The sequence below is a fragment of the Chamaea fasciata genome, unplaced genomic scaffold (assembly GCF_029207755.1).
Source record: "Chamaea fasciata isolate MVZ Bird 193981 ecotype frontalis unplaced genomic scaffold, bChaFas1.0.hap1 SCAF_4, whole genome shotgun sequence".
Lineage (NCBI taxonomy): Eukaryota > Metazoa > Chordata > Aves > Passeriformes > Sylviidae > Chamaea > Chamaea fasciata.
The window spans coordinates 73,810,252-73,832,178 of NW_027094089.1; the positions used below are offsets into that span (position 1 = coordinate 73,810,252).

The 21,927-nt window shown below is 40.5% G+C and overlaps 1 protein-coding gene across 1 annotated transcript; it reads right to left on the reverse strand.

The window, feature by feature from the left end:
• Nucleotides 1–585: 585 nt before the first annotated feature.
• Nucleotides 586–20,506, reverse strand: LONRF3 (LON peptidase N-terminal domain and ring finger 3). Its single transcript, XM_066182034.1, has 12 exons — nucleotides 19,833–20,506; nucleotides 18,477–18,595; nucleotides 17,823–17,945; nucleotides 15,513–15,668; nucleotides 13,892–14,135; nucleotides 13,141–13,231; nucleotides 9,818–9,932; nucleotides 9,292–9,413; nucleotides 8,596–8,754; nucleotides 7,408–7,570; nucleotides 6,464–6,613; nucleotides 586–5,734 (listed from the first exon to the last, which is right to left on the reverse strand). Exons 1-12 carry the CDS (start codon nucleotides 20,452–20,454, stop codon nucleotides 5,576–5,578), a joined length of 2,223 nt encoding a protein of 740 aa, XP_066038131.1. The 5' UTR covers nucleotides 20,455–20,506; the 3' UTR covers nucleotides 586–5,575.
• Between the last annotated feature and the right edge of the window lie 1,421 nt (nucleotides 20,507–21,927).

The following is a 21,927-nucleotide window of genomic DNA, read 5'->3' on the forward strand; positions in this document are numbered from 1 at the left end:
CTTTGTATTTTTTAGAATAAACTGTTACTATTAGGTTTATGAATAAAGGTATTTTCTAGCTTTCTCAGTGAAGTTGAGTTTGATAGCCCTATGGAACTTCTTAAGTGGTCATCACTGAAAGCAGTCCTTTCATCACCACACAGACACAGCTTAAATGTGGCTGGGATGCATTCTTGCCTGAGACTGTAAATGAAAAGGTATCCTGGCCATAGGTTTAAATCACAGCAACCTGTAAAGCAAAGTCATGCATCAGAGAGGTAAAGCCCGGAGAAGTACAGGGTAGAGCAGTAAGCCAGGCCTTCTTCAGCTCCCATTCCTTTTGCTTTACCACAGCAACAAAGGAAGAGAGGAAGGGGAATAAAACCAAGCCCCAACCCCCCAAAACCCAGCAGCACTTTCTGTCCTCTTTTACAACATCTGAGGTTTGAACAACCTAATTTCTATGGTTTGGCTTCTTCACTTCAAGTGTTGTTGTGTGATTGCAGGATATAGGAGTTGTTCTTTGTTCCTTTATCTAAAACACCAACAGAAAGCAGATCCCATGTAAATTCGTTCACCTCTGCAGTTGTTATGCAAGCCAAGGAGTAAAGAAGACAAAAATTTTAATTAGGAAACAACTCTCCACACAGACTTTGTTGGTACAACATAGTTATAAGTACATCTACAAACACATACAGGTTCTTTGGACTATGAGTTTTTAAAATATATTTTAAATGACAATGCAAACAAATCTGGAAAAAAACCAAATTACTTCAAACTTATGTAGAGGTAGCTGAACAGTACTCTGTCCAGTGATATGAGAGTATAACTTAAGTTTCATTTCAAGTTCATTACAGTGCACAAAAGGATGTTTTACAAACAAATGGAATATACAAGTCCACAAAACTTTTTATTTAAAATGGCTTGGTAGATATATTTCTGGCACTCTTGTAACCACATAGCTTGATGGAATTAAATTGGACAAGTATATGGTTCCAAATTAAGACATCTTACACAGATAGTCTTTTGCTCCTCATTTTTATACTTCTCCCATTCCTTATCAGGGAATTATAGAAGCTATTACATTGTTTTTGCTACACTTCTGCTCTGTAAACCTTTGTTCTGCAAATTGAATGTAAAGATTAAAAGGTGCATATGTTTTATATTTATAAAATATATGGCTATGACTATTAAAAAGCTCAAGAATGGCAATAACAGAATACAGGCACTTCTATGTGAGGGTTACTTTAGACCTTATGAAAATCCAACATTAGTAAGCACTTCACATGATACCTGGATGAGCAAGTCAATGTAATAGTTCAGGTTTTTATTATCCACCATTTTAATCCTCTCTAAGCAGATTCATTTCTTTCTTCTTTCAGATAATATTTATTTAGCAAAGTGTTTCAAGAGAGTGACTTTGCTCAAACTACCATTTTGCTATAGCCATAAGACTTCCAGTGATTTACTGGGCTTTGGAAATAAACCCCAGCTCCTAAACTACATGCTACACAAGTTACAGTTTCAGTTGTGAATTAAATGAGAACTAAGCAGGGGTTGAAAAGAGAGATTGTGTTCCTCTGATGTAGGACCTGGGGGAAATTGGGAGCACTACCCTAAGTGCATATAGGTCCATGGGGGTTTTATGCACAAAAACCCTGTAGTTAATTTTACCTTTCTTTTTTAGATAAGTGTTTGTGAACATGTTCTCCATTCCTAAACATTGCATTTAAATACAACTCCTGTCATTGATTTAAATGCCAGTAAAACTTCAGCACCAAGTAGAAATCATTAAAAAGAAAATTTTTCACAATGAGAACAATCAGCCATTGGAATAATCTTCCCAGGAAAGTGTTGGATTTCCCATCACTGGACACTTGTGAGATTTGGCTGGATAGCCTGCTGGACCATCTTGTCTAGACCATGCTTGTGCCAAGAAAAGTTGGACCAGCTGATCCTTGAGGTCCCTTCCAACCTGGGATTCTATGATTCTGTGAAAAGACCATCTAAAACAGAACTCAACTCTATGAAGCTCTTTCTCTACAGCACAGATTAAGACAGACCTGCTACATCCAAATCCACTTTTTTTTTTGGATTAAAACAATCTTTGGATTCATAAATCCATGGTTGAGGTGTTCTGTCAGTGAGCAGTCGTACAGGACAGAAGGACAGGGTGAGCAACACTTCAGCCATTCAGTCTGACAGCTGGTATCTCTTATTGCTACATTGTAATGGAAGATAGCAGCACTTAAATTACAGAAAAAAAACCAAGAGGAACTTCTACAACTAACACCAGAATGTCACTTAAGACTTAGCATAAAGGCCTATCACACCATTTTATCATTTCATTATTAAAACTACTGAACTACTGTCTAAGCAGCCTATACATTACTTATGTCCCCACAACAGATTAATCAATACTTCTGACCCCACAGGAAACTCAAGTTTGAGTCATGATTTAGTTTGTTGGGTTTTTTGTTTTTAACATATGAGCAATACTGGTTATAAAACTGGGTTTGGTGTCCAGAAAAATGTGAGCAGCTTAAATAAAATATTTCCCCAATTAGTATTTTATCAGATCAATGCTATTTCTATAAATAAACTGAACGTATTTTTAAATCTGTTCAGCTGTTTATTCATGCCTGTAATAAATGTTGCATTTACATCCTTGCACTTATTTATGCAACTGAAAAAAAAGTGATAGTGTGGCATACCTAGATTTTTTTTGGTTTTAAACATCATTACTGAAATTTCAGCATCTCAACAAAATGAAGGCTACAGGTACTCCTTGTCCAGTTTTTCCTGGACAGGTTTGTGTTCTTTAGCATATATCTTTCTCAGTATTGGTTCTCATTTCTGATGGAATTTGCAGACGTTAGCCATTAATCTAGGATGTGTGGCCGTAGAGTATCCCCAGAGAGAATGCTACTGTACCTGTACAGATGGAATTTTGATTTGTTGTGCATATGCAGATGACCTGTTTGCATTACACGTAGTAGATCCAGTGTTTCCAGGCTGCAACAAATGCACTGGGTGTTCACCATGCAGGGCATGTACACAGGTCTCTGTTTGGAAATTCTGGCAGGTTTACTCAAGGCTAACAGAAAAAACCCAATATTCCTCTCTGAAATAAAGGATTCTTTCCATGACAGTTTCTAAAACAAAATAGGCAGAATGAGTACATAGAAGTTACAGCATGCTGGATAAAAAAATAATTACATCAGTGAGAAAACAGTCTTAAATTAGTATTTAAGCTCCTTTTCTCACAGATAAGAGTAACAAAAGTGGAAGCTTTTTTCCTGTGGGAGCAATATGAGACACTTATGCTCAGCAGTAGCACATAATGGTTTGTGGAAGCATTGCATTTAATGCAGCTTCACTTCCAAACAAGTAGAAATCACTTTGTTGTTGACTTATGAAGACAAAACGCCATAGGAGGCGTCATCCCTTGGTACTGTTCAGAACATGTAGGTGTTTTTATACATTGTTTACAGCACGCCAAGTACCACTCATGGAGGAAGTGCAGCAAATCCAGCAGTATGGAAGGAAGTTACAGCATTTCCAAAGTAGCTCAATGGAAACAGGATACAGATTCCATGTGCACCACAAGGGTGAAACATGTTTGTCTTCCATTTGTTTCTTTGGTACCCTTATTAAAAGTTCTACAGAATTTAATAGAAGGGGAACAAAGGTAGTTTTATGGAAACTACTTCTAACTAATAAATATTTCTGATGCGATAATGGAAAAACACGAATGATGCAAAAGCACGCAGAAAAATGACATCAAATTCTACTGCATTTTTTTCATAAAGGCATGAAATGGCAGAGTGCTGTCCTGCATAAACAAACCCAAAGAATTTAATAGTATTCCATAACGTTCTCACTTCATTCTAGTTTTTGCCACTGAAAAGGAAAACAGTAGCTTAGAATAAAAGGCCCAGGTTTGCTCATATTGAAATCAGTGAAAGTAAGAATTAGATGGAGGTAAGAGCAGTCCCAGAAAGTGGTACACTGTAAGCAATAAAAGCAGCAAAAGAAATATATGAACTGTTGATTAAAAAAAAAAAACCAAACAAACAACTAAATAAAACAAAACAAAACAACCCAAAAAAACCAAAAAACAAAACCAAGATACTTCCTGTTCTCATTTCTGCCCTATTTTTACCTGCTTTATAGCTAGAAGTAATCATGCTAAAATTCACTTGCTTTCCTTGGGAGATAACTATTATTAGCAACACTACCCAATCTCTTAAGAGAAAAGCAATAGCTGGGTAGAGACTTGAAGCTAACAGAAACCTGAAGATTGGGGTGAAATAAATAGCATTTATTACAACATATTCCTTCTCATGTGACACAAACTACCCTCTGAGTCCTACAGTTCAAAATAACTCCCCCCTCCCCCTCCCATACACACACTCCAAAGCCAAATCCCACCAAACAATTAAAAGAAATAAAACTCATCTTAACAGCAACAAGAGTTGATGGGGGGAAAAAAATTCTATATATTAACCCACAATGAAATGACACCAGTACTTCCAGTTTTCTCTAGGATAAGCCACTTTCCATATATTGCAGCTCTTCCTTCGCAGTTGTTTGTAGCCATTGTCCATTTTTGCAAGAAAGAGTTCAGATATAAATTCAACTTCAAGTTATTCTGTTCTGTGAAATATTGGGGGATAGAGCCTTCTGTCACCACTATGGTCAATTCCCACTGACATCAACCATCAGTACTTGAATTTACACAAGCACTGGAACACATGCCTAAGCAGGTGCTTGACTGTTTGGTTGTATGAGGAACTTCACTGTAAGCATAGGATGAACCTTCAACAGCTGTGCTTGAATTAACTCAGACAATCTGTGTATTCAAAGACTTCAAGGCAGGATGTTTTGGGGGTGTTCTTAGGCTACAGTAGGACTGGGGATGAGTAGAAAAACATTCAAAGTATTTGAACACAAATAACTGAAAAATCATCAAAGCAGTTGCTTGTGCACTGCTAGAATCACCATTATTGCCCCAGTCATAAATACAGGGTAAAAACACTATAAATAGAGCAGCTCACTTTCCTCTAGTGAATGAACACATAAATAATATTCATTTTGAAACAAAAAATCATAGTGCAAAAATAAATTATCAAACAGAAGTTGTGAACATTATTTTACACAATGCTATATAAAACCTGAACCATTTGAATAAAAGACTTTGCAGTTCACTGAAATAATGCATTAACCTTATTACTTCTGCTTCACATTAAACTGCACAGTTTATCCTTTATCCACTCAAAAATAAAAATAAAATAAATTAAAAAAAACCCCTTAAGATTTTTTAAAGGTTTATGGCAAACAAGATCACTTTTTGTTCTATCCCATTTGTTATTAATTTAGCAGTGCAGTGATTGAATACTCGTCTCAGTTCCAAATGGAAACTATTGAAGTATCCATAAACATCCCCTGCTCTTTATAACTCATTGTCTTTGAAATTCAGGCTTGAAACACCCTGACACTCAAATCTGTAAGACATTATTGCAGTTAGATGAAGTTACAAGAGACAGTCTGCAGTCAAGGACTGTGGGAGATTCCCCAGCTCTGCTCCTCACCATCACCGCAACCTCGTACGAGACATGAATGTAAGGACACGTCTGATGCCATTCAAGCGGTCTTTGAGGGATTTCATGGCCAGGAAAGGGAGCTGAGCTCTGTTCTCAAGAGGAAGGACAGCCAGGACCCACCAGCACCAGGCTGGCCCATTGGGGTTAGCCTGCAGTCAGGACGAAAAAAAAACCCAACAAATTAGAAGTCAGGATTCATACAGCTGGTAAGGTCCAGTTTTTGAGGATTTAACTCTGAAAACACAGTTTTTGGTAGCAGTGTAGCAAGTTGATAATTTCATTGCCAGCCTAATGGCTTGCGATTACTGGCTGGCCTGAAACAGATTACATACAAGTGGCATCTTTCCTAAAAATAGGAGAGTAAAGGCATTTCTATTACTAGCAACAATTTATAGGCGGGCCTTTTGGATTTTTTAAAATCTGTTTTCCCCCCATGTTATTACTGACCCAGCTCTTTAGGATTTTTGTCTTCCTTCTCCATACTTTATGACACTACCTCATATTTAGCTCTTGCTGTTATGTTCTGTTATTTTAGGACCCCACCATTTGCAGTCCTTTAACAAAAGTAACAAGTTTCCAGTTGCCTATTTACTCTCAGTCATTTAATCAGGGTAGTGGAGCAGGAAAAAAAGGCAGTTCAGTCTCCTGGGATTAATAGTGAGACAAACAGTCTCAGAAAGTTAGCAACATTAAATATAAGCATTTTCTTTGCAACTGTGCTACCACTGGCTTGTGGCAACTAAATTCAGAGGCTCAGCTTACATGGGGTAAATGCAGAGTATTCATATTTTCATCTTAAAATACAATGTCTGCCGGCTTATCGGATATACCTGCTATTTCTGTCTCTAAAAGTTACATAAGCCACTGATTCTGGATACCTGTGGGTCAGGATCCTTAGCTGGCATTGGACCAAAATGACTGAGAATTCGACTTTTGAGTGCTTGCTTGAGGGAGTTAAACCACATATAAGCCTGATCATAGACAGAGTCATGGAGAACAAGTAATGCAGCATACTCTTGTCCTTGCACCTGGAATGAGAAATGAGAGGGGGAAGGTTACTGTTAGTTCAGTCTGCATGTTGGGGAAGGCATTGGATTTTTAGGGTTGGATAGGGGAAAGGGAAAAAAAAAAAAAGTATGCCAAAAGAGTTCTGGAATAAAAACTGAGAGCTCATTTGGTGTTTCCCCTTCTGATGACCCTCCGCTATCCAAATTCTTCACTCTGACTGTATTCTAAGCCAAAAAATCTATTTGTAGAATTTGCACTTTATGGATTGTTGTATGAAAAAACCTTTACACAAACATTGCACAAAAATGGAAAAAAAGATTATGTAAAGTTTTTTGTTTTTTTTTTTTTAAATTCAGTAGAGCCTCAGAGGAGACATTTTATCTTCCCATTATACACCAAAAGCTCTTAAGAATTAATGCAAGCAATTTTAAAGGTTATGGTGGACCCAATCCTGCTGCTTCTCACATGAATGGGGATTTTCTAACTAGCTTCCATACAAATTATGTCAGGTTCTCCCTCCATCCTCTTTATAAACTGCAATTATTCTGTCTAGAAGAGCAATAAGAGCTCATCTTGGATTCACTTTGTCTTGTCCTCTGATAAGTACCTCCAGGAAACACTCTTCAGAACATGGGCAGTGTGTGTGTGTGTGTGCGCGCTAACTATTATGTGTCCCACCTTTACCATGAGCAGTTATTAAATATCACAGATTTGTTTTATTAGAAACTTCTACAGAAAAAAAGAACTCACTAAAAACATACATGCTTAGAATTTTGCATGTAATACGGTTTAAATGAAGTATTTCTAAATTTACCTTTTGATCCTCAATGTACTCAATGTCTGCTGTATTATATCCATCACGCTGGCTGTGCTGGATCACCTTAAATCTCCTCTTGCCAATGCTGTCTACAACAGAGCGACCATCAGCAAAGAATTCAACATTTCTTATCTCCAGAATGCAGCCATAATCTGCAAACCTATTGAAATCAGAACAAAAGCAAGTAAACAAGTCTTATTCTCCCCACCCTGAGTTCCACAGAGCTGCCATACAGCCAGTCCCTACCACAAAGGTATTTACAAATGTCAGCTCATTTCTATTGTTCATTGCACTGACTTGCTGTAGTTCAAATTATTCCACAATTGTTTGCAAAACTATCAGGAAGATTCAGACTGTCTAATCTGATTAATGCTAACTGGATGTTTTGAAATACAGGGAACATCTTACGAAACGGGAAGATACACAGATCAGAAGCTTTCAAACTTTCTCCATAATCCTAATATGTTCAGTCAATTTGTACAGAAGGACAAGTGCAACTCAGAATATTAGCATTATGAAAGGACTAGGAAATCTATGAGGAAAAAAGGTTTTGCACAATTTCAGCAGATTTTACTTTGCAGGAGGGTATTTTCTGCAAATTGTACTTTTCACAGAGTACACACACCCAGCAGGTTATAGCAAAAAAGGGAGAAAAGCTAAATAGAGAGTAAAACATTGAAGTCAAATGACCTCAGACTGACTGCAAATGGCTCAATATAAATGCTCAGCCAGTCCTTATGTAGGTCCTATTATACTCCTGCAGCCTCCACTATATTCAGAACAGGGAGGATATAAACATACCCATAATTTAAGGAAATTTAGCCCAAGAACATACCTTACTACAATTTCAATTTCTTGTGCCAAAACATACAGCAGATTTGAAAGCAGAAGAAATACACACTTTCTTTTCATGCATTACTGGAGGTCTGCAGCTCAATCACATGTGACACACATTCAGTTATGAGTATTTTGAGAGAACAGACATTATTATATTAATCATATTAGTCAGGATCCAAGTGCTCAAGAGAAAAACTTCTGTCTCCTCAATGCCTTTAACCTGCATGATTAGGAAGAAACTTTCTCTACTGGAAAGCTACAGCAGATATTACAGCCATGGAGCTTTCTGCACCTCTCCATGGCTCCAGACTAAGTGGGTACCTCACATGGTCCAAACTCTTCACTCACCCCTTGACAGGGTCACTGATGCACATCCCAAACTGTTTGGTGCCAGTCTCCATGCACCTCCGGATCATCAGCCGATAACACGGCTCAAAGATGTGCAAAGGACATGGGACTGTAGGATAAGCCATTGTGCATACAAATATGGGAACATTCTTATTTAGGCTGTAAGAAAGAAAGGAAAAATCAGATATGGTGTCTTACCAAACTACTGACATATAAGTCTCGTATTCTTTAAAATTATGACATTTTAAAATAGAAATTATAACACTAGTGAAATTATAACATTAGTGAAATTATAACACTAGTGAAAGCATTATTTGATCTCTATTGTTTTTTTTATCCCTTAATCCCATTTCTTCCCTATCCAGTATATTCCAAACCCCATCCTGTCAGACTGCTTCTACCTACTCTCTCACTCTGTGCCTTTCATAGAGGTTCACTGAAAGCAGACACATTGCTTTGTACTTGGTTTATAAAGCAACCTTCTGGATTTCTTCTACTTCTCTGTATTCTTTAGCACAGTATCTAGTTCTAGATGCTCACTCAAGCAGTTTCACCTGGACCCTGTTCCCTGAAATCACATGATACAGAGAAAGAAGCTCCATCAGCATCTCAGCTTGTGTTCCATGGCAGCAAGAGCCATTCACAGCCAACAGCAGCAGAATTAGAGATGGGATTTTACATAAATGGATTACATACTTGGAAAGCTCTGCTATTTCCTCTTCATAAATCTTTCTCCTTTCAGTGAGTTCTTCTGGAAGATATCTGGCTATTAGCTCCTCCATTAGGACCGTTTTACAGTATTTCCTCATTGCCAAGCACTGCAGTAAGAACACGCAGTTAAGAGACAGCATCCAGCAACTCAGAGTATGGTGCCTGTGCAAAAGGCATCATCGATTACCCCCATTTTCTGATGTCTGTGATTCTATCGTTGGCTAAACTTGCCACTGAAGAGTTGTTTTTTTAACTATTCCCTGTGTTACAGACATTTACTTAGGAAATCTGGAAAGTAAAAATCACCTACAGATTTTTTAAGTACGGGCCTGGTCCTAAGGTTTGAAAAGAGACTAGCCACGTTTGGCAACTCACAAGAGAATTTAAAGGTCACATTCTTCCTGAGTTATGTAATATTTCTTTTGGTGCTGGGAAATATCAAGGCTGTCTGAATTTGAAGTTGTTCTTATCACGTGCACTTGAACTCCTGCTGAAAAAATCCAAGGATTACCTCTGAGAGCCCTTCCTTGCACAGGGGACATTTTGGGTTGTGATCCAGGCATCTCTCCAGACATTTGAGGCAGAAGGTGTGTCCACAAGGTGTAGTGACAGGTTCATAGAAGAGCCTGGATTGGAAAACCCAAGAGCAAAAAGACAACAATATCGTGTACTAAAGTAAAAGAAAAATGTTTCTACCAAAAAAAGCTGAATTCATTCACTAACTTAACTACTGACTACTGCAGGGATAAAGTTGCTTCTTGCTTTTAATTTCTTCAAACAACTTTTGTATTTATTCAGCTTACAGACTTTTTTATTGCCACCCAACATGAAAGGCAGCCCACAAACTCTGACTTCAGTGAATGTGAGGGACAATATTGTCACGAACTTCCAACAAGCCAGCATTTAATTCTCCTCCGTGTGAACAATAAATAGAACCAGCAGTTGGACCATCTGACTTCTCTAAAGAAATTGAGCAATTCTTGCACAACTATTACTGAAATTTTGTGATTACTTGTATGTGTAGAGCTAAGTACAAAATACCTATTTGCAGTAATAGCCCATATCAGTAATTGCAATAAAATGGGACTGGGCAGATCTGGAATAAATGGTGGAACTCAAAGATCCTGAAGGTCTTTTCCAATTTAAACAATTTTATTATTCTATTAAGCCAGTTCTAATTTTTTTTTTTTTTAATAGAGTTTCTAACCTTCAAGTGACTGCTTTTCTGGAAAATGAGTGATAGGAGATTCATGTTTCACCTGGAAGAATATTTAAATATATAAGGCCAGGTCTTCAAAGTATCATGATGTCTATTTTTCACCCATTTCAAGACCTCTATGACACCTATTTCTCATGGGTTTTTTTCCTTATTTTGATTATGTGATATTGCAAAGTCATGCCTCCCTGTCAATAAAGACCTTAAGGAGATGTAAATAATACATAAGTTTTTATAAAAATAGAAATAATTCAAATCTAGAAACTAAATTGTCTGGAATATACTGTATTTTACAACACACTGTCTGAGCATTTTAAGGTCTTAAATACTAGTCTCATTATAATTTAGGTGAATTAATTTTTCTTTAAAATATTAGTTTATCAAAACAGTACACCATGTTCTATTAAACATGTGGAAATTACAATACGTAAACCCACGTTTGACATCTTTCAGTGTATTCAAGAATGCAATTGGCTTTTAACAAGACTGCCATAGAGAGCTTATTAAAAGTCATTAGTTACTAAAAACATTGACATTCAAGCAATGGAACATATGAAATAGTATCTAAAATGCCACACCTCTCTTATTGCAACCTGATGGTGTAATTGAAAGCACTTGTTAACTGTTTCATAAACAGAAACCTCACTTACACTATGTGAAACACTGAATTCTACTTCGTGTTCCAGTAAGTACTTCATTACATATATAATTATTTGGTAGGGACTGACTTCATCTGAAATCTTGCATAAAGACAAGATTTACTCCTGTTAAAATTCCTCCTGAGTCTGCCCTAGCTCTCACAAAAGCCAGCAGCAGCTTTTCCTAACAACTCCTAGAGGACCTGGACAAGCTCCATGACTTGCAGAAAGAAACACTACACAGCAAGACTCCTCATGACATTATTTTGAGCTACTCTAAGAACAGAAACTAAATTGTTGTCGATTAATGCTCCTTCTTTTCTCACCAGTATGTTGCTTTGACTACTTTGTATTTTCTGCTTGCTGCTGGAGCAAAGGTAGATCAATATCATTTCGACCCCTCCATCAGACAAACAGGTTAATAACAGCTCCTGCTGTTAATTGTGAACAGGTCAGTAGGTTACTAGGTAATTAGTCCAAAGTATCTCAGGAACCAAATCTCAAACATTTCTGAAGCATATGGCAGGAAATAATTACAATCAGTCTGCATAAACAATAAGAAAGATCTCAGGAGAGCATTCCTAAGCACAAGCCTTCCTTGAGCAGTGGTGTTAAAAAGCTAACGTCCTTCTGAAGGCAAGGCCTGCAGTTGGGACTACAATTCCATCCTCTATACTGTAAGGGAAACAGTAATCCCTGGGCTAATTCCTTTACAAATATATTGTAGTCTGGCTGTTTCTGATTTACCAGAGGATGAGAAAGTAGGATTAACTAATTTTATTGAAAACACTTGAAAAATGCTTTGGGGACACCATGATAAACAAGCAGAATCACTAAACCATCTAAGACTAATTGTGTGGCTTTCTGTTAAAGGAAAGTTTTGCTCTTTGCACTACTGAGTGTTTTCACAGCTGTATAAACTTTTGGAAGATATTTTAGCTGTAGACAGGCAGAGGGAGAAGGGGCAGATATTATTTATTCCAAGCAGAAGCAAATCAGACAATACAACAGTTAGTCCTCAAAGCTTTCAGTTTATCTGAAACAAATTGAAGCCTCCTCTCCGGCATACAAACAAAATCCAGATTTCTCAAAACACAGGCCTTCAGAAGTAAATCCCTAAAGAGGTTATCTGCTATTTAAGAATTAAAAAATAATCTTAAATAATTTGGAGTGAAAAACTAACCCAAACATGAATTACAGATAAATTTGGGTAATTAAAAAAATGAAACAACCTAAGCAACACTCACTGCAGCAAGTGAAACACCTTCCCAATATTTGTAAGTCACTAAAAACACCCCACATAATGTATTTGCCAAAGTTAAAATGTTTTGTACAAAACAAGTAGTAAAATAGATGCAGTTGACAACTCCTACTTGTTTTACTAAGCCATTGCCGTTCCCAAGAATAACTGTTGTTTAACTGGAAGAAGAAATCTTCAAGCAAATGGAGTGACTGACTCAGCAAAGTGAGGAACACATCTCTTTAGCAAGAGTTAAAACATTCTTTTGTTTACTCGCAAGATCCTCCTATTGCTATAGCAGCACCACAGTACTTCACACGCAAACTCAGAATATTCACTGGATGTGGTTTCTTCAGATATTTTGTGCTTTTCGTGACAAACAGCTCTACAAATTCACAGATGACAAACTGTGGGTTTGTGCACTGTGTCAGTGGCTAGGTGGGTATCAGTGGTGAGAGCAAATCTTTCAGACACCTTCACTAACATACTTAATCCTCACGTGACTGTGTGTGCCCTTTCCAAACCAATCACTAGCCCAGAGAAGATCAAAGAGTCCCCATTCATCAACAGTGCTCAGAACCAAAACTTTAGAAATGCATCACTGGAGTAAAAATCACAGTAAAAGCTAATTTCATGATAGAGGCAAAAATAAGTACCAAGTAAGCTAAAAAATCTCTAGGTCATAAAAGCAAGGAAGATACAGCTGGAAAGCTACAGATATCTGTGAGAAAAGAACACACCTCATACACAGGGAGCAGTCCAAATCTGATGGATCCACAACTTCAAATGGAATATGTTGTCCAGTGCTATTTTCCTTAGTATCAACTACATCTATCAATAAGGGGAAAAAAAAAGTAATTGAATAGAACTATGCAAGCACAATGCTATCTCATGTATTTATGCCAGCATCTGATATTTAAATGTGTGTTGTATATACTTGCAACTTACTGAACATGAAGTATCATTACAGTAATTTCTATGCAAAACTTCAAATTCAGCCTTGGCACAAAACAGCACATGTCCCTCAAATTTTGGTTACATTATACCCACTTACAGAGGATTCAATCTGGCCTTGCCTTTGCAATCAATGTCAAAACACTTTTTGTTAGTGTTGAAAGTCTAAAGTGAGACAAATTTCTCTCTCATACCCTCGTAAATGCATCCCACAGCATGAAAACAAGAGCAGATATCAAGAACAAATAGAGTTTGTACTTTTAAACTTTAAAAATTGTTATAGAAAGTGGTAAGATCATGTGCAACACTGATGTTCTTTAAAAGATTCAGAGGTCTGCTGGGTAAAGCACATGACCCTTTTTAGACTTCTTTCTCTCTACAGATAAGAGGAAAGAATCCACATGCATGCCATGATAAGGCAAAAGAGAAAATATAAAAGGCAAAGTGTAATTTGGTCCCTCTTTGTCTGAATCCTACAAAAGAAAAGTTTCCATGCGTTGCATGCCATGGACCTGCCCTGTGTGTAATTAAACATACCTTTCTTCATCAGTTTGCAGGGCACCTCAGCATTTCGCATCTCCTCTGAGCAGCACTTCCTTTTCAGGAGGCTGCATTTCTCAGAGATGAGAAAAGCAGACTCTGGCATGGAGGTGAATTTGTTCGCCTCCTCTGAGCAGTCCTTTTTGCTCTCTGTAATTTGTATAGATTTCCTCAAACTACCAGAAGTAGTTACATTTGGTTCCTCTTGAATGGAAAAACCCTTTTTCTGTTCCATATTGACCTGTGTGAAGAGAGGACTGACATTAGACCAAACTTCCAACAACCTGATAAGGAAAAAAACTCAACCTGTCAAAAATCTTTAATATTATGGACCACCAGGAAGGACTTTGTAGGTCAAGAAGCAAGAGTCTGGGAATTGCTAATCCTAATTAAAAAAACCCAAACCCCAAAAAGCAACCAACCAACAAATTTGATTTCCCCACCACTGAGTATTTCCAGCCCTTTTGTGTGACTCTAAAGCTTGAAGGTTGTGAAACTGGATTCAGGTAGATATATGGCTAGATTTCATGTTAAATAAATTGTTATCATTGAACCTATGGAAAAATGCATATTATTTATATAATGGTGATGGCATTAACCAACAGGAAAACCAAAACATCAGTTCATTTTAAGGAAGCAGCAAAACCACACAAAATTTATAAGAGAAAATGCCCAGAGTTTCCTCTTGCAAGGCAGATTCCTTTCTCAGAGGATAAACCATTCAGGGTTTATCCCGTTATGGCCACAGGACATCCTGTGAGCAGCCACTGCACAGGACAGGTGATGACCTGTCAGCTTTGTAATATCACCTCCTGAGATGGACCCCAAAACAGACACTGAGGATTGTGATGTGTAACATGCAGGAAGATGAGTGAACTGTGCCTTGAATGGCTTTGTGAAAGAGTCATGCAAAAGGGTTTCTTGTCAGAATATCCTAACAAACTTTCCATGGGGCAATGTCACTAATTGTTTCTTATCAGTCTCAACAAGGCAGCTCAAAACCTACCACTTTTGTTTGTAAGAACTAGCCAAGTTTTCTCCTAAATATACAATAGATGCAAACCCCATCCCAAAGTTCAGGTTTCAGTGAAGAAGTGATCCAGACAAACCTATGACTGTAAACCTCTGCAGCCATTCACAAAACTACAGCTGCAAAACCAAAGTTATGAAGTAGCTAATATATTTTACGTAGCTCTACAATAACCTCTAAGTACTGTACAGACTGAGTATAGAACGACTTCATTACTGGCATCACCAGTTACAGCTCAAGTTAAAGCTCTAGATTTTAGCATTTCACAGCTTTTGAGGGTATCTAAATCCAATCTACAGAGGCCCTTTTCCACTACCAACTACTTGAAAGACCTAAAGAATTACAGGAGTAGAACCGAGTCGATTCTGACATAAAATTTATCAGAACAACAGAGGAGTTCTATTAAAGAAAAGGAGTCAAAAAAGGAGACTTCAGTAAGTTAACACTGTTTTGTATGTTCTGAAACTCAGTAAAAATCTGAGAAAATGTACCCTCCTATCTCACAGAGGCAAAAAGGAGAGAAGGCTTCCCAATATGAACACAAAACACAAAACAAATTAAGAACCACACATCAGACTTGATCTTTACCTTGAGCAACCTTTGTAGGTTATGGCTGGTGCCTCCAGATCCCACTGAATTTAGGAGATTCCCCTTTAATCTAGAGTGATGTGACAACAGCTGCAGGATATCGGGTAAGTGTTCCTGAGCATTTCCCGGGATGAGTGAAAACAAACTAAGTAGAAGCTGTGATATAAAACAGAACACTTCACTGCTTAGTTCCTTCCTTGCAACCTCTAAATGAAAAAGCAAGTAAGGGAATGGCTGAAAGAAGTATCCAGGGTTTTGTTAAAACCATTTAAAGAGCCCTTTAAACTAGGGTAGGAACAAAAAGTACAAGAGCTAACGCAATACAGGCCAAACAGACAGCAAGAAACGTTTTCAGAGTTAAACAAGCCCACAGAGTTATTAACCATTCTCTGTGATGTGACACACACGTCTTTGTCCTCTTTGTCCTGCAGTTCAGGGCCCATCAGAAATTATTAACATCTTTCTTAAATGTTTTTGGGTTGTGGGTTTGTTTTTTTTTTTTCTGCATATCATCTTTCACTGGAGTTTACTAGTACAGAAAGCACTCATCTCACAGGCTTAATCCAAGACCAGTTGGGTAAATGTGTCTGATATTGTAAATTGTAGCTATTTTTAATTCACTTATGTGAGAATACAAAAAAGGTAGGCAGTAGAAAAATGCTATTTTTTCATTTGCTATAAGAAAATAAGTGAATCTGTTTCAAGTAGCAGCTTGAAGCCCTTTGTATGGCTGGCATAGATTACCAGATGAATATTTAAGGAAAAAAACAGAGCTAAATAGAAGATTCACACTTCAAAAACTAATTTCAACATCCTACTGAGGTGATCCTGCTGATGCCTGAGGAAGCCACATGACAGCCGAGATTTCTATTTAAAGCCAAAAAGGATTTCACAGGATCACACTATGTCTAAACTAACACAGGCAGACAGTTAATACAAGCAGAGCGTCACAACTGCACCCAAAGAATTTGGTAAAATGTAGTATGTCATTGTTATGAGAACAGCCTTGGAAATGACCTAGTAAAATATTGCATCATGGATGAACTCTGTGTCTGATGAGTGCACAAGTAATTCTTTCAGTCATAAGAAGCCTAGTTTTTCTCAGAACCCCACTGCTTAGAAATGGCTATACGGAGTCAGAATTTAGAAACATATCTGTTTTTTTCTGGTCTTTTTGCTCTAGTTCACAGAAAGTCTTCTAGCATGACTTTGAGCACAAATCATGACATAATGACAATGAAAGACTGCATGAAACCCACTGGGGAAAAAAAGCAAAAAACCCCCCTCAAACATCAGTGACAAAAAATCCTCAAGAGCCTGAAATCTCAACCATATATAAAATGAGACAGAAATTTGATTTCACTACAACCAAGTTATACTCTGTTACTTTTATGAATAAGAATTTTACTGTAAGAATTCTACTGTGCTTTTAGAAAGCCTTACATGCTACAGCACATAGAAACCCTAATGTTCCCATCCCACCAGTGATTGAGAATGGCATAAATACACTGCCATAAAGGAAAATAAAACTATTATATTTTTATTGCCATAAGTAATCACTGCAACACTGAGCCTTTAAAATATGACAACAACAACAAAAAAGATCCAGTGTCAAACTACTGATTTACAGGATTTCAGAGATTTGAGGGGTAGGTAAAACAGCAGTATTCACAAAAGCCATGCAAGAATTCACATACATGGTAGGTTGAAACTGCAAAAAGCCTCACTACAGATCCATTTTTTTTTTTGCTTATTTAGCATTAATTATTAGCAACCCTAAAAAAACTGTTTTAAAACCGCTCTTCCTTTGTTAACTGCTTCCTCTTTCACACCTCCTGCACACACTGACACTTGGGCAGCATGACTGGCAGTAGGAAGAAAGCTGCTGCTCCCAAGTGGAGTTTGATGAGTGCTGCGTGTTGTGTTCTGCCAGTCATTGGCCTGATACATCATTCAATAGCAACTCCCCCTCTTCTGCACTCCATCATAGGTAATTGCCAGACTAGGAATCAGATTAGAAATTAGAGAATCACAATAATCTGTGGGTGGCAATTATTAACAATTCAATTTTCCTTCAAAATTGTTGATGCTAACACTGTTTCCACTGAATGGCTGCTGAGTATAATTTTCTTGCTACCTTCCTATCTTCGGATCAGCAATACACGACTCAAATGTGAACAACAGTCTGGATTTATATCTCCATCCAGCTCTCTACAGTAATGAGAGAGAGGAAAAGAAAAAAATCTTATCCTCCTTTATGAGAGGCCTCTGAAAACGACTGTGCAGTTCCAGATGATTTAGGGAACTCACCTTTTGCGCCTCAGACTTGGCCGTCTTGTTCCCAGTATCTAAAGCAAGGCAGAATAGAAACTCCCTTAAAGCTTCTTCTGTTTTCCCCAGATTAGCTAATGCTTGTCCTTTCCTTAGGTGACCCTGCAAGGAAACACATTCACAGCTGCAGCCACAGTGAAAGTACAAACAATCTTTCTGAAGAAAGAAAAGTTAGACAGGAAAAATCACTATAACCATGTCTTACACCTAGACATCCACCGGTGTCTGGGTCTCTAAAACAACACTCCTGAAAACTATAAGCAAAAACAGGATATTCTTCCACTCATGCCAGTATGACTCTCACAGCACCTGACCCAAACTGATATAGGAAACATCTACTTCCCCTATATCTAGCTTCCAAAATGGTAATTTGGTCCTTAGCATTCAATTTTTAGAGAATTCACAAAATTGACATTCATCCAAGTCAACTCAGCTCGTTCTCCAGGACTAGCATTCTCTTCCTTCACCCCAGGAAGCACAAGAATTTAATGTTTAAATGTCTGTAAATTGCAGGAGTCCAAGAAGTTACAGGACTTAAAGCCTCCTCCAGATTCCACTGTCTGACCATTCTAACCATTTCCTACCAGGGCAGTATCAAAGTTTTTAAAAAGTACAGCTGGAGTCAGAACTTACTTTCAACCAGTATGGCTGGAGCCTGCACGCTGTTTCTGCATCGTGCAAAGCATCTTCACAAGCTTTCAAAGTAGAGTTAATCTGGGACCGGTTGCTGTACAGTAAGTGGTCATTTGGAGCTGTAAGAAATAGAAAAAGTGGTTGATTAGGTAAAAAGAAATTAGTTTCATAAGCTTTATTCCTTTTTTTTTAAAAAAAAAAAACACATGTTGGTGCTTCCAAGTTGCACAAACCCACAAAACATCCAGTTTGAAAATAACTATGTACTGAAATAAATCTGGAAACCTCTTTGGGCAACTCCAGACAAAACGCCAGCTATGTATTATATAACTGTAGAGAACATTGCATAAATAAATGCTGAGACGCTCACACAACAAATTACCAGCACTGACTGAGGATCAGATGGTTGGTAGAGACACACAGGAGACATTTAACACAGCAGGAGGAATGCTGTCATACTGTAGGGACGAGTTTCAAAATTGGTAGCATCAAAGTTTTTAAGTGATAAATAAAGGTCCTTTCATGCCAGAGCTCAAAACACAGGAAAAGAAGGGACAGCATGAAGAATCAGGTAGCGCTACAATGATCACCGAGTTACACAAACTGTAGCATGGAGACACAGAGTGCGCTGGGGGAAGGCTGGGCACTTTTCTTGGGAACGCTTTCATTTAAGTGAAACGCCTCTCTATAATACCTTGTCTTTAACTTTTACTTAGTACTTGCAGCGTGAGTCACTTTTCCTTCTCCTCAAAACTGCATGAAAAGGACCGCATCAAAAGTTCTCCCTGCACAGCCCCGCAGGCGCTTCCCGGCGATGGGGAGGGAGAGCGGAGCAGGGCCGGCCGGGGGTGCGGAACACGCATCCCCGCCGCTGCCTTCGCGCTCGGCTGCGAGCGGCTCCTCCGCGCACAGGGGTGGTGTCTGCGGGGATCCCCCGGGCCCAGAGCCCTTCCCGGGGCGCGGCGGGATGCCCAGGGCGCGGCGCTCCGCTCCCCCCCGGCTCCGCCGGTTATACAACGGCGCCGGCCGGGGAGAGCCCAGCCGGACCGCAGGCTCGGGCTTACGCAACCGCTGCTCTCCTGACCCAGTTTCACCGCGGGCCGAAGAGCCGAGACCCCTCCACGGCGCTCCCCTCCAGGGTTCTCCCGACACCCGCCCCAGGGCCCGGCCCGGGGAGCCGGTGGCCAGCGGGAGCGCGTCCCCGGCACACTCCCGGGCACTGGGGTATCCCCGGCCGAGCCCAGGGCTCGGCGGGACGAGAGGCTCCGGAGAGGCCGCCAGCGAGCCCCGGCCGGTGGAAAGTTATCTCGCCCGGCGCGGAGCCGGGGACCAGTAGCGGGGAGGGGGAGCTCTTACCTAAGCTGACCGCTTCGTTGTACTTCTGCAGGGCGGCTTGGAGCTTCTTCTCCTTGTAGAGGAGGTTCCCTTCATGCCGGAGCTGCGAAGCCTTCACTTGGCAGGGGAACCACTTGGTCAGCAGGTTGCTGAGGATGACATTGACCCGCAGGAGCTGCCCGGCCGCCGCGCCGCCCGCCTCCTTGCACAGTACGCAGCGGGACTCGGGCGCCCGGTCCCTCTCCAGGCACTTTTTGCAGAACGTGTGTCCGCAAGGCAAGGAAACGGGCTCGAAGAGGAAGCCCTGGCATTTGCGGCACCTGAAGACGTCCCACTCGCGGGGTGCCGCGGGCTGCCCGGCGGCGGATAGCCCCTCTTTAATCCGGACGCTCTGCGCCAGGCACTCCACCAGCTTCTCCAGCTGCTCGGCGCGCAGCTGCTGGTGGCGGGACGCCAGCTGGTACAGCGGCAGCGCCTCGTGCAGCCGCCCGCCGAAGGCCAGCGCGTCCGCCCGCCCGAGCAGCACCTGCCACTCGGGCCCCAGGCCGCCGCCCGGCGCCTCCAAGTTCTGCGCCTGCAGAGCCCCGGCCGCCAGCTGCAGCACCAGCTGGGGCTCGGGGCGCGGCGGCAGGTGCGAGCCCATGGCGGCGTCTCTAGCGCGGCCGGTGGCGCGGGACGCCGTGAGGCGCGGGCGCGGCGCGGCCCCGCCGGCCCATGGCGCTGCTGCTGCCGCCCCGCGCCGGGAGCGCCCCGCGCCGCCGCCGCCGCTTATATAAAGGCGGGCACGTGACGGCGGCGGCGGCGCTGATTGGGCAGCGCCCGCAGGTTGTTACAAAACCAGGCGGTTTTGTAACGCTCGGGCCCGGCCCGCGCCGGGAGGGGCCGCCCCGCGCCGGGCCCGGGGCTCGCCACAGCTCCCGGGAGGGCTCCTCCATCCCCTCGAACACCCCGTTCCAGAGGCGCTACCCCCGGTGCTGGGTGGTCTGAGCCGTGCGGAGAACCTAGGCGCTGGGCTGTGGAGCGCTGCCCACCGGGCGCACCGTGCGCGGAGTTGGGCTTGACCCGCTGGTCTGCACGGGCGCCTCGGTGAGACACGGAGCTCGCGCCAGCGTTCGGTGTTTTGGTACCGCCGGTAGAGCTAAAGAAACACTTCGGCTCGAAGTGGTTTTGAAAAGCGAGAATGCAATTTCCTGCTAAAACTGGAATCGCGAAGCTTTGTAGCTAATCCTTCTCTTTAAGGGAATCTACGTAGTAGTGAAGCTATTTTAATGTCAGGTGCTCCTGGTTTTACAACTAAGGAAAACATTAGAAGCAAAATGTTGTGTTTATTTAGTTTCGCAGTGTGGCACGTTACACAGCTCTATCTGTCCGTGCCAGATTCTAGATGAAATGCACATGCCTTCTGATGTATCTTTATTTAAGAGCAGCTCTGTTGACCGTTTCAATCTGCGTGTTCCTACCGATTCTTGTTAAACGAGAGAGTTGCACTAGTTGTGTAACTGTCTGTGCTAAATGTAGTCTAGAGAGAAAATCACCTGTGCTACTACAGAAAATAAACTGTTCTAAAAGAAGTTGTGTAATGCTTTTTTTTTTTGTTTGCAGCTTTATGCATATTTACAGCTACCAGAAATGTCCACGTTATGTATACATACATTCTAAAAATATAGATCACTTTTCACACTGTCCTAAAATCCACTGCAGAATTTGAAATTTCTGATTATATCCTATTACTTACATATCAGCATCCTCACGAAGCTCAAGGGAGGGGATGAAGGAATTAACTTCCATTTTCTTACTTGCAGAAGTGTCTGGACTCCTCAGTTTAGACTGCAGGAGCTGAGCAAATATTAAGGGACGAGCTCTGCCTGTGGAGCTTGAATGGACAGGAGAAAAGATGAAAGAAAGGAGAGGCAACCTGAGTCTTGCAAGACCTTGTTTAGGGAGGACACTTAAGAAAATTCATATGACCTTAGATTTAAAGAGAAAAAATAGTTTAAAGCTGCTTAAAATCTGGATTTTAACTTCTAATGATACACACTAATTTTGTGATGTTTGTGTCCATGTGCAGGCAACATTATGCTTGTATAGAAAATCACATATGTACCTGGACACAGAA